Here is a 17247-nt window from a genome sequence, read left to right as displayed (position 1 = left end):
CACAGCAATTTCTTCAGCAGCTAAGTAGTCTCTTTATACTATGTATACTTTATTCACTCCTGATGAACCTTGAAAGGGGAAAGGCGTTGAGTGTGTTTCAGAGCTCTTAGGTTTGTTTGTTTTTTATAAGTTCTTGATTTGATGACATGTACCTGTTCTTTAACACGCAGCTGAGCCTTGTCTGGTTTTGAATATTTTGGGGCTTATTGCTTAACCCCTTTCTGCCATCGGACGTACTGTCCCGTCCATGTGACCTGGGACTTAATTCCCATGGATGGGATAGTATGTCATACCCGATCAGCCGCGCTCACGGGAAGAGCGCGGCCGATCACAGCCGAGTGTCAGCCGATTATCACAGCTGACATCCGGCACTGTGACCGCTCCTGACACTTTAACCCCCGAAACACTGCGATCAAACATGATCGCAGCATTCCGGTGGCATAAGGAATTATGATTGCCTTGTGCAGGCATGTACTACGGAGGACAGAGAATGAACTTCAATCCAATATTGCAGCCAGCATGCAGCCAGCGGGTAAGGAAAGGGTGAATCAAACACCCGAAAACCCCGCCCCTATGGCTGAAAATTGTTCCCTCCAAATTCAGGTGGCAGAGTCCCTTTAAGGGATGAATGCCCTGGGATCGTGCAATATTTATGCAGGCTCTATGATAGGAACAGTTCAGTTTAGTGGGTACAGGCGCCTCCTGGTATCTTTTAAATGGTGGTAGTGGTCCTCAATATCACCTTACTGCGTTAAGACGTAATTAAAGGTAATTTTTTTTAACTACAGTTTTTACACGGTGAATTTTTTTCTGTGAGCACAACCCCCATCTGTGGACATCGGGCACTCAGACCATCCTCATGGAATCAGTTTATAACTGTTTGTGCAGACACATGCACATTTGTGGCCTGCTGGAGGTCATTTTGCAGAGCTCTGGCAGGGCTCCTCCTCTTCCTCCTTGCACAAAGGCTGAGCCCCTTCCACATCTCCTGGTGTACTGGCCTGTCTCCTGGTAGCGCCTCCAGCCTCTGGACACTACGCTGAGAGACACAGCAAACCTTCTTGCCACAGCTCACATTGATGTGCAATCCTGGATGAGCTGCACTACCTGAGCCACTTATGTGGGTTGTAGAGTTCATCTCTTGCTACCACGAGTATGAAAGCACAACCAACATTCAAAAGTGACCAAAACATCAGCCAGATAGCATTGGTACCGAGATGTGGTCTATGGTCCCCACCTGCAGAACCACTCCTTTATTGAGTGTGTCTTGATAATTGCCAATAATGTCCAGCTGTTGTCTATTCCATTTGCACAACAGCATGTGAAATTGGTTGTCAAACACTGTTGCTTCCCAAGTGGACAGCTTGATTTCACAGAAGATTGATTTACTTGGAGTTATATTCGGTTGTTTAAGTGTTCCCTTTATTTTTTTGAGCAGTGTATTTTAGGCCGCAGACAACAAGCAGTTTCTTCCTCGCAGTCGGCAGCTGAATACATTTCCCATAGACTCATCTTCCATAACGCTAATTCTCGTCTCATTTACCGACCCTGGAATCGGCATTAGCAATACTGTAGGAGATATTCATTACGTGACATGAGAAATAACTACTTCTTGATGAGAATGCTATCATCTTCTATTACGGCTCTAGAAACATATTTGTCCAGAGTCCATCACTAACTCCTCCATCACCGGCCATCTATATGAATGATTCCCGTCTTCCTGGCACTGTAATCTTCTATCAAATTAGAACTCATGTCTGAGTCACACACAGAAGTTTGAGGCTTTTATAAAAGTGTAATTCTGCTGCAGTGCAGTATAATGCAACCTCCACCAGAGGGAGCTTGAGAGGGATGTGAGACTGCGTACACAGAGAAGCACTGCAGAGCAGCAGCATAGGCACCACCAAGTGGCGAGAGAGTGGTACAACAATCAGAGTCAAAAAACAACAATAGGCAGAAGTACTAAAGGGATCAGCAATACACGTGGTCAGGAACAAGCCAGGAGTTTCAGCAACGGTCATAAGCAGATAAGACAAAAGTCAGGAGGCAGAAGAGAGTCCGAATACAAGCCAAGTCAGAAACCAAAGAATCAAATCCGAAACGCTGGAAAAAGAGCAGACAGAGGGAGTCAACAGACACGGGGCAAGTCAGGGATCACAGAAGGACAAACCAAGAGCTAACAGAGTCAGGTTCACACGCTGAAGGCAGAACTATAGCTGACACCGCCAGCAGGATGTATGGGAGCTAAATAGCAAACCTGAACCCAGAATGAGGCAGAGAAAAATTTACTTGACATGATCCCCCCAGAAAAAGGGCAGACAGGATTAAACCCTGGAACGGATCATGACAACAAGCTTTTTTGTTTGCACAAACACAGCGGACAGAAATTATCTGATCCCAAATTCTCCATGTACAGTGTTTTATAGGATTTATTTCTGGCCTTAGGCTTTCCTATATTACAGGGAAAAAAAACAGATACTAAAAATTTTTTTTTTGACACGTTAAACATTTGTTTTACTCTTTTGGGCCCCAGGACATAGATTTACACTGCAGGGATGGCACAGGGGCGGCTACAACGAAGCCCTGGCAGTTTAACCACTTGATGCTGCCAAAATCAAACATCGCACCTAATAAAGTGTGACAGAGTTTGGCTGAATGCCCTCCGGCCCAAAGTACTCGATAGTATGGGGCGGCCTAGTTACTACGATACTTACATGCCTAATGGTGTCTGGGCCTGAAATGTACGAAGGTCTATTAGGCTGGGCCACAGGCAGCGTCCAATAGGACAACCCCTTCTTGATTAATATGTTTGGCCCCAATTATAATAATAAACCTTATACTCAACTCCCGTGCTGGCGCCGTTTGTATTGTTTAACTGTACCTGTAAATTGTAAATGTACCTGCAATGTTTGCTGAATTAAATAATAAAATACCTGTAAATTCTAAATGTACCTGCAATGTTTGATATTGTGCAAAGAAAATAAACATTTATTTAACAAAAAAATAACTGGGTTTAGGATCGGGGTCTATCTGAGGGTGAAATGTGGTGGACCTTGGGGGTGTGGAGCTGAGGATTGGGTGGTAGTTGATGAAGGCGTTACAGGGGAAGGGGCAACAAATTAAAGGATTGGATCATAGATGGAACTAGACACATTGGGAGTAGACAACACAGTGGAATCATGGGAATGGATAGACAAACAGGAAGGGACAGACACAAGGGAAGGTAGTGACACATTTCAAAACAGTGACACATTGGTAGGTGAGGGTGGAGGTGGTGAGTCCAATTTTAGCAGGGTTTTTGGACTCCGGGTCTTCGTCCTGGTGGAACTGTTATTAGTTTTGGACCTTTGCTTTCTTGGCCGAGTGGGAGTGGTTGCCTCTGTAGCAGTTTTTTGGCATGGTGCTGGACTGGGCAGCGTGGTGGATGCTGCTGGCTGCAGCGGTAACATAGAAACATAGTTATTAAGGTTGAAGGAAGACTTTAAGTCCACCTAGTTCAACCCAGAGCCTAACCTAACATGCCCTAACATGTTGATCCAGAGGAAGGCAAAAAAAACCCCCATGTGACAAACAGTAAGCTCCACATTGGGGAAAAAAAATTCCTTCCATCGACCTCCACCCGCAGAGCCGCACTCCACATAATAATAATAATAATTTTTATTTATATGGCGCCAACATATTCCGCAGCGCTTTACAAATTATAGAGGGGACTTGTACAGACAATAGACATTACAGCATAACAGAAATCACAGTTCAAAACAGATACCAGGAGGAATGAGGGCCCTGCTCGCAAGCTTACAACCTATGAGGAAAAGGGGAGACACGAGAGGTGGATGGTAACAATTGCTTTAGTTATTTGGACCAGCCATAGTGTAAGGCTCGGGTGTTCATGTAACGCTGCATGAACCAGTTAACAGCCTAAGTATGTAGCAGTACAGACAGAGTGCTATTAACTGCATAAACTGTATGAGAACATGATGCGAGGAACCTGATTATGTATTTTTTTTTTGTTTGTTTGTTTTTTGTTTTTTTTTATAGGCCACACAAATCAGTTTTTAGGGCACGCTTAAAACTGTGGGAATTGGGGATTAATCGTATTAACCTGGGTAGTGCATTCCGAAGAATCGGCGCAGCACGTGTAAAGTCTTGGAGACGGGAGTGGGAGGTTCTGATTATTGAGGATGGCAACCTGAGGTCATTAGCGGAGCGGAGGGCACGGGTAGGGTGGTAGACTGAGACCAGAGAGGAGATGTAGGGTGGTGCTGAGCCATTGAGTGCTTTGTGGATGAGGGTAGTAGTTTTGTACTGGATTCTGGAGTGGATGGGTAGCCATTGTAATGACTGGCACAAGGTAGAGGCATCGGTGTAACGGTTGGTGAGAAATATGATCCTGGCAGCAGTATTCAGGACAGATTAGAGCGGGGAGAGTTTGGTAAGAGGGAGGCCGATTAGTAGAGAGTTACAGTAGTCCAGACGAGAATGAATAAGTGAGACAGTAAGAGTTTTTGCAGAGTCAAAAGTAAGAAAAGGGCGAATTCTAGGAATGTTTTTGAGATGCAGATAAGAAGAGCGAGCCAGTGATCGGATGTGGGGGGTGAATGAAAGCTCGGAATCAAGGATGACCCCAAAGCAGCGGGCATGTTGCTTTGGAGTAATGGTGGTACCGCACACGGAGATGGCAGTGTCAGGCAAAGGGAGAGAACACGAGGAGTTCAGTTTTTGACAGGTTCTGTTTCAGATAGAGGAAGGACATGATGTTAGAGACAGCGGTAAGACAATCACTGGTGTTTTCTAAGAAGGTCGGCGTGAAAGCAGGAGAAGAGGTGTATAATTGGGTGTCGTCAGCATAGAGATGGTACTGGAAACCAAATCTACTGATTGTTTGTCCAATAGGGGCAGTATACAAAGAGAAGAGGAGGGGGCCTAGGACTGATCCTTGAGGAACCCCAACAGTAAGGGGAAGGTGAGAGGAGGAGGAACCAGCAAAACATACAGTGAAGGATCGGTCAGAGAGATAGGAGGAGAACCAAGAGAGAACGGTGTCCTTGAGGCCGATGGAGCGGAGCATAGTGAGGAGGAGCTGATGATCCACAGTGTCAAATGCTGCGGAGAGATCCAAGAGAATTAGCATGGAGTAGTGACCATTAGATTTAGCTGTTAGTAGGTCATTAGAGACTTTAGTGAGGGAAGTTTCAGTAGAGTATAAAGAGCGGAAGCCAGATTGAAGAGGGTCGAGAAGAGAGTTATCTGAGAGATAGCGGGTAAGATGGGAGTGGACCAGACGTTCAAGCAGTGTAGAGATGAAGGGAAGATTAGAGACAGGTCTATAATTAGCGGCACAATTTTGGTCGAGGGAGGGTTTTTTAAGTAATGGATGTATGATGGCATGCTTAAATGAGGAGGGAAAAATACCGGAAGTGAGGGAAAGGTTGAATATTTTTGTTAGGTGAGAGGTGACAGCCGGGGAAAGGGACTGGAGGAGATGTGACGGAATGGGGTCACTGGTGCAAGAGGTCGGGCGAGAAAATGCAAGGAGCCTGCTTACTTCCTCTTCTGTAACTGGTTCAAAGTCAGAGAGTGAACTAGATGCAGTGGGGGAGGGAGGACAGTGCATGGTATGAAGAGATTGGGAGATGATTTCCTGTCGAATGTGGTCAATTTTTTCTTTGAAGTAGTTGGCCAGATCGTCAGCGCGGAGATCTGTGGTTGGGGCCTGCTCTCTTGGGTTGAGTAGGGACTGGAAAGTGTCAAAAAGACGTTTAGGGTTATTGGACAGCGAGGTGATGAGGGTGTTGAAATAGGTTTGTTTGGAGAGGTGAAGGGCAGAGTTGTATGTTTTTAGCATGAACTTATAATGGATGAAATCTTCGGGTAGATTAGATTTTCTCCACAGACGTTCGGTGCACCGCTGTAGGAAACATGTTTGCAGCGTGTGCCACGGTTGTCGCCGTCTGTGCCGAGTTGTTCTATGTATAGGAGGTGCAGCTTCATCCAGGGCACTTTGCAGGGTTTCATTGTAATGCTTCAGAGCAGAATCAGGACATAAGATAGAGGAGATTGGGGCCAATGAGGACTGCAAGTTCTTCATAAGTTTCTGGGTGCTAATGGCCTGTATGTTTCTATAAGTGTGGAAAGTGGGGGTGACCTGAGTGGGATGGCAGATCTTGATAGAGAATGAAAGAAGGTTGTGGTCAGAGAGCGGGAGAGAATAACAGAGAATAATGGAGCCTCCAGCACCGACCTCCACCCGCAGAACCGCACTCCACATAGAGAATAATGGAGCCTCCAGCACCGACCTCCACCCGCAGAGCCGCACTCCACATAGAGAATAATGGAGCCTCCAGCACCGACCTCCACCCGCAGAGCCGCACTCCACATAGAGAATAATGGAGCCTCCAGCACCGACCTCCACCCGCAGAACCGCACTCCACATAGAGAATAATGGAGCATCCAGCACTGACCTCCACCCGCAGAGCCGCACTCCACATAGAGAATAATGGAGCCTCCAGCACCGACCTCCACCCGCAGAGTCACACTCCAGATAGAGAATAATGGAGCCTCCAGCACCGACCTCCACCCACAGAGCCGCACTCCACATAGAGAATAATGGAGCCTCCAGCACCGACCTCCACCGGCAGAGCCGCACTCCACATAGAGAATAATGGAGCCTCCAGCACCGACCTCCACCCACAGAGCCGCACTCAACATAGAGAATAAAGGAGCCTCCAGCACCGACCTCCACCCGCAGAGCCGCACTCCACATAGAGAATAATGGGGTCTCCAGCACCGACCTCCACCCGCAGAGCCGCACTCCACATAGAGAATAATGGAGCCTCCAGCACCGACCTCCACCCACAGAGCCGCACTCCACATAGAGAATAATGGGGCCTCCAGCACCGACCTCCACCCGCAGAGCCGCACTCCACAGAGAATAATGGGGCCTCCAGCACCGACCTCCACCCGCAGAGCCGCACTCCACATAGAGAATAATGGAGCCTCCAGCACCAACCTCCACCCACAGAGCCACACTCCACATAGAGAATAATGGAGCCTCCAGCACCGACCTCCACCCGCAGAGCCGCACTCCACATAGAGAATAATGGGGCCTCCAGCACAGACCTCCACCCGCAGAGCCGCACTCCACATAGAGAATAATGGAGCCTCCAGCACCGACCTCCACCCACAGAGCCGCACTCCACATAGAGAATAATGGGGCCTCCAGCACAGACCTCCACCCACAGAGCCACACTCCACATAGAGAATAATGGAGCCTCCAGCACCGACCTCCACCCGCAGAGCCGCACTCCACATAGAGAATAATGGGGCCTCCAGCACAGACCTCCACCCGCAGAGCCGCACTCCACATAGAGAATAATGGAGCCTCCAGCACCGACCTCCACCCACAGAGCCGCACTCCACATAGAGAATAATGGGGCCTCCAGCACCGACCTCCACCCGCAGAGCCGCACTCCACATAGAGAATAATGGGGCCTCCAGCACCGACCTCCACCCGCAGAGCCGCACTCCACATAGAGAATAATGGAGCCTCCAGCACCAACCTCCACCCACAGAGCCACACTCCACATAGAGAATAATGGAGCCTCCAGCACCGACCTCCACCCGCAGAGCCACACTCCACATAGAGAATAATGGAGCCTCCAGCACCAACCTCCACCCACAGAGCCGCACTCCACATAGAGAATAATGGAGCCTCCAGCACCGACCTCCACCCGCAGAGCCACACTCCACATAGAGAATAATGGAGCCTCCAGCACCGACCTCCACCCGCAGAGCCACACTCCACATAGAGAATAATGGAGCCTCCAGCACCGACCTCCACCCGCAGAGCCGCACTCCACATAGAGAATAATGGAGCCTCCAGCACCGACCTCCACCCGCAGAGCCGCACTCCACATAGAGAATAATGGGGCCTCCAGCACCGACCTCCACCCACAGAGCCACACTCCACATAGAGAATAATGGAGCCTCCAGCACCGACCTCCACCCGCAGAGCCACACTCCACATAGAGAATAATGGAGCCTCCAGCACCAACCTCCACCCACAGAGCCGCACTCCACATAGAGAATAATGGAGCCTCCAGCACCGACCTCCACCCGCAGAGCCACACTCCACATAGAGAATAATGGAGCCTCCAGCACCGACCTCCACCCGCAGAGCCGCACTCCACATGTATGGCTGCACTGTGCGCACAGGACCTGTGATGAGGTCACAGGAGGGGAGGAGTCAGGGTCACATGATCAGGGCAGGGCCTCAGTGTATGCAGGACTCTGCTGTGCTGGTTGTCATGGTGCTGGATGAGGGGATGTTTGGGGTCAGGAGGGGTTTACAGTGTGTACAGAGCGGAGCCGCATGTATGAGGAGTACAGAAGTCATTGAGCTGTAGGTTGGATTGCTGCTAAAGAGGAAAAAACCTCTTTAAATCTTCTTCCTTAGTGAGTGTGTCCGGAGCATAAGTGCGATCTGAAGTAAGTGTGTGACTTGTGATTTAGTGACTTTGGATTCAGGGAGTTTCCAAGGGAGGAATTACTGAATTACTTTTTGCATTTTATTAATATTCTAAATTTCTTTTTACTTAACGTTTGTCTGGTGCAATCCCCATTAGGAAATCTGCTCCACTATTGTTAATGCCATCCAGTGCACATCTTGCCACATGTATGCAGTCCTTGATCAGCCGGGCGAGGGTGCATACTGCTGTGCGAGATGTGAGCACGTTGTGCATTTGGAAGCCCAGATTCTGGATCTAAATGTGCAGCTGGCAACACTGAGATCCATAGACAATATGGAAAGGAGTCTTCTGCTCACTGAGCTCAATGGGATAGATGAGGGGGGGATGGTAGGATGGAGCTGCAGGACAGTGGAGCAGCAAGCTGGGTGACAGAAGGCCGGGTAGAGGGAAGAGTGCCAGGGAGGCTAGTCCTGATCTGGCACACCCCAATAAGTTGGCAGATGAGGGGGGTGCCAGTACAGGGGCAGCACTGCTGCAGCCAGGCATGTCCTCTGAAAGCCGGAGGAGTGTCTGCTCCAGTAAGGAAGGAAATAGGAGAGCAGGGCAGGCCAGACAGGTGCTGGTAGTGGGGGACTCAATTATTAGGGGAACAGATAGGGCAATCTGTCACAAAGACAGAGATCGTTGAACGGTGTGCTGCCTACCTGGCGCTCGAGTCCGACACATCGCTGATCGGGTGGACAGATTACTGGGAGGGGCTGGTGAGGACCCAGCGGTCATGGTGCACATTGGCACAAATGACAATGAGGTAGGTGGAAGGTCCATAAAGCCAGGACCTGCAAGGTGATATTCTCGGAAATACTGACTGTACCACGTGCCATGCCAGAGGCAAAGGGAAATTAAGGAGATAAATAAGTGACTCAGGAATTAGTGTAGGAAGGATGGGTTTGGGTTCCTGGAGAACTGGGCCAACTTCTCAGTTGGCTACAGGTTCTATGCTAGGGATGGGCTCAGTAGCGTAGCTACCAGAGGGGACCCACCTGGAGCTACGCTACTGTAACTGCACGCGCCAATACCATTACATTCTGCAGCAGAGCAGGGAGAATCGATCTCCCTGCTCTGCCACTATGGGGCCCCTGAGCAGGCAGGGAGGGGCTCGTTGCGAGCAGTGGGCCCCCTGCCCATCACCGCAAGGTCAGCTGTTTCGGCATTTAGCCAATACAGCTGACTGCATTGATGAGGGAAGGAGCGCTACGCTCCTTCTGCCATCATCTCCCTGTCAGTGTCTGACATCACCGACGCCGACACTGACAGCGAGCGCGATGACGTCACTACCCGGCGCCCACTGTCAGATGAGCGGGAGCTCGGAGCACCGCTGGAACAAGGCGGAAGAGAGGTTAGTATTTATTTAGTTTTTTTTATGGGGGCTGCCTTATACTACAGGGTCTGCCTATGGGGCTGATCCTTATGCTACTGGGTCTGCCTATGGGGGTGCTGCCTTATACTACAGGGTCTGCCTATGGGAGTCTGCCTTATACTACAGGGTCTGCCTATGGGGTGCTGGCTTATACTACAGGGTTTGCCTATGTGGGTGCTGCCTTATACTACAGGGTCTGCCTATGGGGTGCTGCCTTTTACTACAGGGTCTGCCTATGGTGTGCTGCCTTATACTACAGAGTCTGCCTATGGGGTGCTGCATTATACTACAGAATCTGCCTATGGGGTGCTGCCTTATACTACAGGGTCTGCCTATGGGGGTGATCCTTATGCTACATACAGAAAGCATTTAGAGAATTTAAGGAAGTAGGTAGTGATGAGGCATTAAATAAATACAGAAAATTAAATAAATCCTGTAAAAAGAAAATCAAGGCAGCAAAGATTGAGACAGAGACTCATTGCCAGAGAGAGTAAAAATACTCCCAAATCCCAAAATATTCTTTAAATACATAAATAGTAAGAAACTAAAAAAATTATAGTTTTGGCCCCTTCAAAATAGTCTGGGTGAAATGGTGGAGGAGTATGAGGAAAAAGCCAATATGCTAAATTACTTTTTTTAATCAGTATTTACACAAGAAATTCCCATGGCAGACAACATGATTAGTGATAACAAAAATTCCCCATTAAATGTCACCTGCTTAACCCAGCAGGAAGTACGGCGTCATCGAAAAATCACTAAAATTGACGAATCTCCAGTCCCGGATGGGATACACCCCCGAGTACTGCAGGAATTAAGTACAGTCATTGATAGACCATTATTTTTAATCTTTAAAGAGTCCATAATATCAGAGTCTGTACCACAGGACTGGCGTATAGCAAATGTGGTGCCAATATTCAAAAAGGGAACAAAAACTGAACTAGGAAATTATAGGCCAGTAAGCTTAACTTCTACTGTGCGTAAAATCCTGGAGGGCATTCTATAGGATGCTATACTGGAGTATCTGAAGAGGAATAACCTCATGACCCAATATCAGCATGGGTTTACTAGGGACCGTTCATGTCAGACTAATCTGATCAGTTTCTATGAAGAGGTAAGTTCTGGACTGAACCAAGGGAACCCAGTGGACGTAGTGTATATGGACTTTTCAAAAGCTTTTGATACGGTGCCACACAAAAGGTTAATACATAAAATGAGAATAATGGGGATAGGGGAAAATATGTGTAAGTAGGTTGAGAGCTGGCTCTGGGATAGGAAACAAAGGGTGGTTATTAGTGGAGCACACTCGGACTGGGTCGCGGTTAGCAGTGGGGTACCACAGGAGTCAGTATTGGGCCCTCTTCTTTTTAACATATTTATTAATGACCTTGTAGGGGGCATACAGAGTAGAATTTCAATATTTGCAGATGACACTAAACTCTGCAGGGTAATCAATACAGAGGAGGACAATTTTATATTACAGGATGATTTATGCAAACTAGAAGCTTGGGCTGATAAATGGCAAATGAGCTTTAATAGGGATAAATGTAAGGTCATGCACTTGGGTAGAGCAAATCAAATATATAATTATGTGCTTAATTGTAAAACACTGGGCTAAACCGTCAATGAAAAAGACCTGGGTGTATGGGTGGATGACAAATTCACATTTAGTGGCCAGTGTCAGGCAGCTGCTACAAAGACAAATAAAATAATGGGATGCATTAAAAGAGGCATAGATGCTCATGAGGAGAACATAATTTCACCTTCATACAAGTCACTAGTGCGACCACACTTAGAATACTGTGTATAGTTCTGCTCTCCGGTGTACAAGAAAGACATAGCTGAACTAGAGCGGGAGCAGAGAAGAGCGACCAAGGTTATTAGAGGACTGGGGGGTCTGCAATACCAAGATAGGTTATTACACTTAGGGTTATTCAGTTTGGAAAAATGAAGGCTAAGGGTTGATCTTATTTTAATGTATAAATATATGAGGGGACAGTACAGAGACCTTTCCAATGATCTTTTTACTCAGACCTGAGACGGGGACAAGGGGCATGCTCTACGTCTGGAGGAAAGAAGGTTTAAGCATAGCCACAGACGCAGATTCTTTACTCTAAGAGCAGCGAGACTATGGAACTCTCTGCCATATGATTCATTGCTAAAATTTAAGAGGGGACTGGATGCCTTTCTTGAAAAGTATAATGTTACAGGTTATATACACTAGTTTCCTTGATAGGGTGTTGATCCAGGGAACCACACTGATTGCTGTATGTGGAGTCAGGAAGGCATTTTTTTTCCCCAATGTGGAGCTTACTGTTTGCCACGAGGTTTTTTTTGCCTTCCTCTGGATCAACGTTAGGGTTTGTTAGGTTAGGCTATGTGTTGAACAAGATGGACTTAAAGTCTTCCTTCAACGTTAATAACTATGTAACTATGTAGTTAGCAGTATGCTATAGTGATCAGTAGCTTGCAGTCACCAGTACGTTATGCCCAGCTCATGCTTCTGGAGACAAGAACCCGTAAGTTAGGCGGTCTCTCATCGCAACAGAAGAGCCAAACATGTGGACGCTATATGTGGTTTAGGTACACTGTGGAGCTCAGAAGGGAGGGGGCATTTGGATTTGAGAGCGAAGAATTTGCTGAATTTCTTTTGGCAGGTGAGGAGTCATTTCGTTTTTCCAGAGCTTTTGTGCTACCAGTGACATGGAAGCCCTTTATAATTCCGTTAACAGATGATGGACCTGAGTGGGGACTTGCTATTTTGTGGATTGAGTTGAAGCTTTTATTGGGAATATTTTACATAACATTTGGGATCACATTTATCCAGTGCACTACGCTGTCCACTTACTTTGGGGTTTCCATCTAAATTTTTTGAGTGACGTGATTCAGATGAAACCCCCTAGGGATCCATTCACTATAATGAGGCAGCAGAGTTACTCTGGACTCCGTCTGGCCTCTGTTCAGCAGTGTCCTTCTTTTTAGAAGTGCGTTTCGGAATAACAACGGATTCCTTCATCAGGGTTGGCTCCCCCTGTGTTAGAAGGCTTTGGGACTCACGCACAAGCCAACGCCTAAGGAAAAAAGCTAAGTATAAGTACTTTTATTCCACTGCTACCAGCAAGGTGTCTCTGACAGTCTTGGAATAACCCGCACACTGTTGTGAATTCTGCTCTTGGGCTCCCTCCGGTGGTTATAAGTGGTAGCGCTGCTGTCTTTGGATCGCAGCATTCATCAGGTGTGTCCACTTATTGCAATTCTGACTGGGCAATTTAGTCTTGCTTGACCCTTTAGTTAGTGCCAGTTGTCCATTATTCCTGGAGGATTCACATCCCTGCCTGGTCTCTCCTGCTTTGCTGTTCATTTCAACAAAGATAAGTTCTGGCTTTGTTTTTTGCAGTCCACATGCTGTGGGCCTTATAGTTCAGTTCATTTCCATGTTTTGTCTTGTCCAGTTTGGTCTGTATAAGGATTTGTTCAGCCAAGCTGGTATCTCTGGAGATGCAGATATACCCTCCATATCTTTAGTTAGATGTGGAGATTTTGTATTTTCTGTGGTGGATATTTTCTAGTGTTTTAATACTGACCGCATAGTACTCTGTCCTATCCTTTCTATTTAGCTAGAGCGGCCTCCTTTGCTAAATCCTGATTTCAGTCTGCGTATGTTATTTCCCTCTCCTCTCACAGTCAATATTTGTGGGGGGCTGTCTGTCCTTTGGGGATTTTCTCTGAGGCAAGATAGTTTTCCCTTTTCTATCTCTAGGGGTATTTAGTCCTCCGGCTGTGTCGAGGTGTCTAGGGAGTGTTAGGTACATCCCACGGCTACTTCTAGTTGCGGTGTTAAGTTCAGGGTCTGCGGTCAGTACAGGTACCACCTTCTCCAGAGTACGTCTCATGCTGCTCCTAGGCCACCAGATCATAACAGTACAACTGGCCAACAATGAGTTAATCGCATCTCAGAAGAAGGGAAGGAAAGTGCTGAGCAATTTTTTTTTCTGTTGTCTGTTGTGTCTTTCCTTCCCTCTTTTCCTCTGGGTGGCTCAGGAGTTTGGCGCTGGCATGGATGTTCAGGAATTGGCTTCTCGTGTGGATCAACTTACTGCTAGAGTACAGGGTATTTCCGATTATATCATTCAGACTCCGGTTTTAGAGCCTAGAATTCCAACTCCTGATTTGTTTTTTGGGGACAGGTCCAAATTTTTGAGCTTTAACCCCTTAATCCCGTATGACATACTATCCCGTCAAGGTGACCTGGGACTTAATTCCGGGTAACGGGATAGTACGTCATACGCGATTGGCCGCGCTCACGGGGGGAGCGCGGCCGATCGCGGCCGGGTGTCAGCTGCCTATCGCAGCTGACATCCGGCACTATGTGCCAGGAGCGGTCACGGACCGCCCCTGGCACATTAACCCCCGGCACACCGCGATCAAACATGATCGCAGTGTACCGGCGGTATAGGGAAGCATCGCGCAGGGAGGGGGCTCCCTGCGGGCTTCCCTGAGACCCCCGGAGCAACGCGATGTGATCGCGTTGCTCCAAGGGTCTCCTACCTCCTTCCTCCCTGCAGGTCCCGGATCCAAGATGGCCGCGGCATCCGGGTCCTGCAGGGAGAAAGGTGGCTTACCGAGCGCCTGCTCAGAGCAGACGCTGGTAAGCCTGCACCGATGTAAGTGAGATCGGTGATCTGACAGAGTGCTGTGCACACTATCAGATCATCGATCTGTGATGTCCCCCCCTGGGACAAAGTAAAAAAGTAAAAAAAAATTTTTTCCACATGTGTAAAAAAAAAAAAAAAAAAAAATCCTAAATAAATAATAATAAAAAATATATATTATTCCCATAAATACATTTCTTTATCTAAATAAAAAAAACTAAACAATAAAAGTACACATATTTAGTATTGCTGCCTCCGTAACGACCCAACCTATAAAACTGCCCCACTAGTTAACCCCTTCAGTAAACACCGTAAGAAAAAAAAAAAAAAACGAGGCAAAAAACAACGCTTTATTACCATACCGCTGAACAAAAAGTGGAATAACACTCGATCAAAAAGACTGATATAAATAATCATGGTACCGCTGAAAACGTCATCTTGTCCCGCAAAAAACAAGCCACCATACAGCATCATCAGCAAAAAAATAAAAAAGTAATAGTCCTAAGAATAAAGCGATACTAAAATAATTATTTTTTCTATAAAATAGTTTTTATCGTATAAAAGTGCCAAAACATAAAAAAATGATATAAATGAGATATCGCTGTAATCGTACCGACCCGTCGAATAAAACTGCTTTATCAATTTTACCAAACACGGAACGGTATAAACGCCTCTCCCAAAAGAAATTCATGAATAGCAGGTTTTTGGTCATTCTGCCTCACAAAAATCGGAATAAAAAGTGATCAAAAACGGTCACGTGTCCGAAAATGTTACCAATAAAAACGTCAACTCATTCCGCAAAAAACAAGACCTCACATGACTCTGTGGAGCAAAATGTGGAAAAATTATAGGTCTCAAAATGTGGAGACGCAAAAACTTTTTTGCTATAAAAAGCGTCTTTTAGTGTGTGACAGCTGCCAATCATAAAAATCCGATATAAAAAACGCTATAAAAGTAAATCAAACCCTCCTTCATCACCCCCTTAGTTAGGGAAAAATAATAAAATTAAAAAAATGTATTTATTTCCATTTTCCCATTAGGGCTAGGGTTAGGGTTAGGGTTAGGGCTAGGGTTCGGGTTGGGGCTAAAGTTAGGGTTAGGGCTAGGATTAGGGTTAGGGCTAGGGTTGGAGGTAAAGTTAGGGTTAGGGTTGGGGCTAAAGTTAGGGTTAGGGTTTGGGCTAAAGTTAGGGTTTGAATTACATTTACGGTTTGGATTAGGGTTGGGATTAGAATTATGGGTGTGTCAGGGCTAGGGGTGTGGTTAGGGTTACCGTTGGGATTAGGGTTAGGGGTGTGTTTGGGTTAGGGTTTCAGGTAGAATTGGGGAGTTTCCACTGTCCAGGCACATCAGGGGCTCTCCAAACGCGACATGGCGTCCAATCTCAATTCCAGCCAATTCTGCGTTGAAAAAGTAAAACAGTGCTCCTTCCCTTCCGAGCTCTCCCGTGCGCCCAAAAAGGGGTTTACCCCAACATATGGGTTATCAGCGTACTCGGGACAAATTGAACAACAACTTCTGGGGTCCAAGTTCTCTTGTTATCCTTGGGAAAATTAAAAATTTGGGGGGCTAAAAATCGTTTTTGTGAGAAAAAAAAAAGATGTTTTATTTTCACGGCTCTGCGTTATAAACTGTAGTGAAACACTTGGGGGTTCAAAGTTCTCACAACACATCTAGATAAGTTCCTTGGGAGGTCTAGTTTCCAATATGGGGTCACTTGTGGGGGGTTTGTACTATTTGGGTACATCGGGGCTCTGCAAATGCAACGTGACGCCTGCAGACCAATCCATTTAAGTCTGCATTCCAAATGGCGCTCCTTCCCTTCCGAGCTCTGTCATGCGCCCAAACAGTGGTTCCCCCCCACATATGGGGTATCAGCGTACTCTGGACAAATTGGACAACAACTTTTGGGGTCTAATTTATCCTGTTACCCTTGTGAAAATACAAAACTGAGGGCTAAAAAATCATTTTTGTGAAAAAAAAAAAAGAATTTTTATTTTCACGGCTTTGCGTTATAAAGTGTAGTGAATCACTTAGGGGTTCAAAGCTCTCAAAACACATCTAGATAAGTTCCTTAGGGGGTCTACTTTCCAAAATGGTGTCACTTGTGGGGGGTTTCAATGTTTAGGCACATCAGGGGCTCTCCAAACGCAACATGGTGTCCCATCTCAATTCCAGTCAATTTTGCATTGAAAAGTCAAATGGCGCTCCTTCCCTTCCAAGCTCTGCCATGCGCCCAAACAATGGTTTACACCCACATATGGGATATCAGCGTACTCAGGACAAATTGCACAACATTTGTTGGGGTCCAATTTCTTCTCTTACCCTTGGGAAAATAAAAAATTGGGGGCAAAAAGATAATTTTTGTGAAAAAATATGATTTTTTATTTTTACGGCTCTGCATTATAAACTTCTGTGAAGCACTTGGTGGGTCAAAGTGCTCACCACACATCCAGATAAGTTCCTTAGGGGGTCTACTTTCTAAAATGGTGTCACTTGTAGGGGGTTTCAGTGTTTAGGCACATCAGGGGCTCTCCAAACGCAACATGGCGTCTCATCTCAATTCCAGTCAATTTTGCATTGAAAAGTCAAATGGCGCTCCTTCCCTTCCAAGCTCTGCTATGCGCCCAAACAATGGTTTACACCCACATATGGGGTATCAGCGTACTCAGGACGAATTGCACAACATTTTTTGGGGTCCAATTTCTTCTCT

The 17247-nt window shown here is 46.6% G+C and overlaps 1 protein-coding gene across 1 annotated transcript in view; it reads right to left on the bottom strand.

The window, feature by feature from the left end:
• LOC143768252 (uncharacterized) overlaps positions 1 to 17247 on the bottom strand; it is a 66364-nt gene that overhangs the window by 9330 nt on the left and 39787 nt on the right. Inside the window, exon 8 of the mRNA XM_077256945.1 lies at positions 7230 to 7379. Within this exon, the coding sequence (XP_077113060.1) occupies positions 7230 to 7379 (150 nt within the window). The remainder of the gene's footprint in view (positions 1 to 7229; positions 7380 to 17247) is intronic.

The sequence above is a fragment of the Ranitomeya variabilis genome, chromosome 4 (assembly GCF_051348905.1).
Source record: "Ranitomeya variabilis isolate aRanVar5 chromosome 4, aRanVar5.hap1, whole genome shotgun sequence".
In the NCBI taxonomy this organism is placed as follows: Eukaryota; Metazoa; Chordata; class Amphibia; order Anura; family Dendrobatidae; genus Ranitomeya; species Ranitomeya variabilis.
Note: the sequence above shows the minus strand (reverse complement) of the source record. Positions and strands in the feature narration are given on the sequence as shown.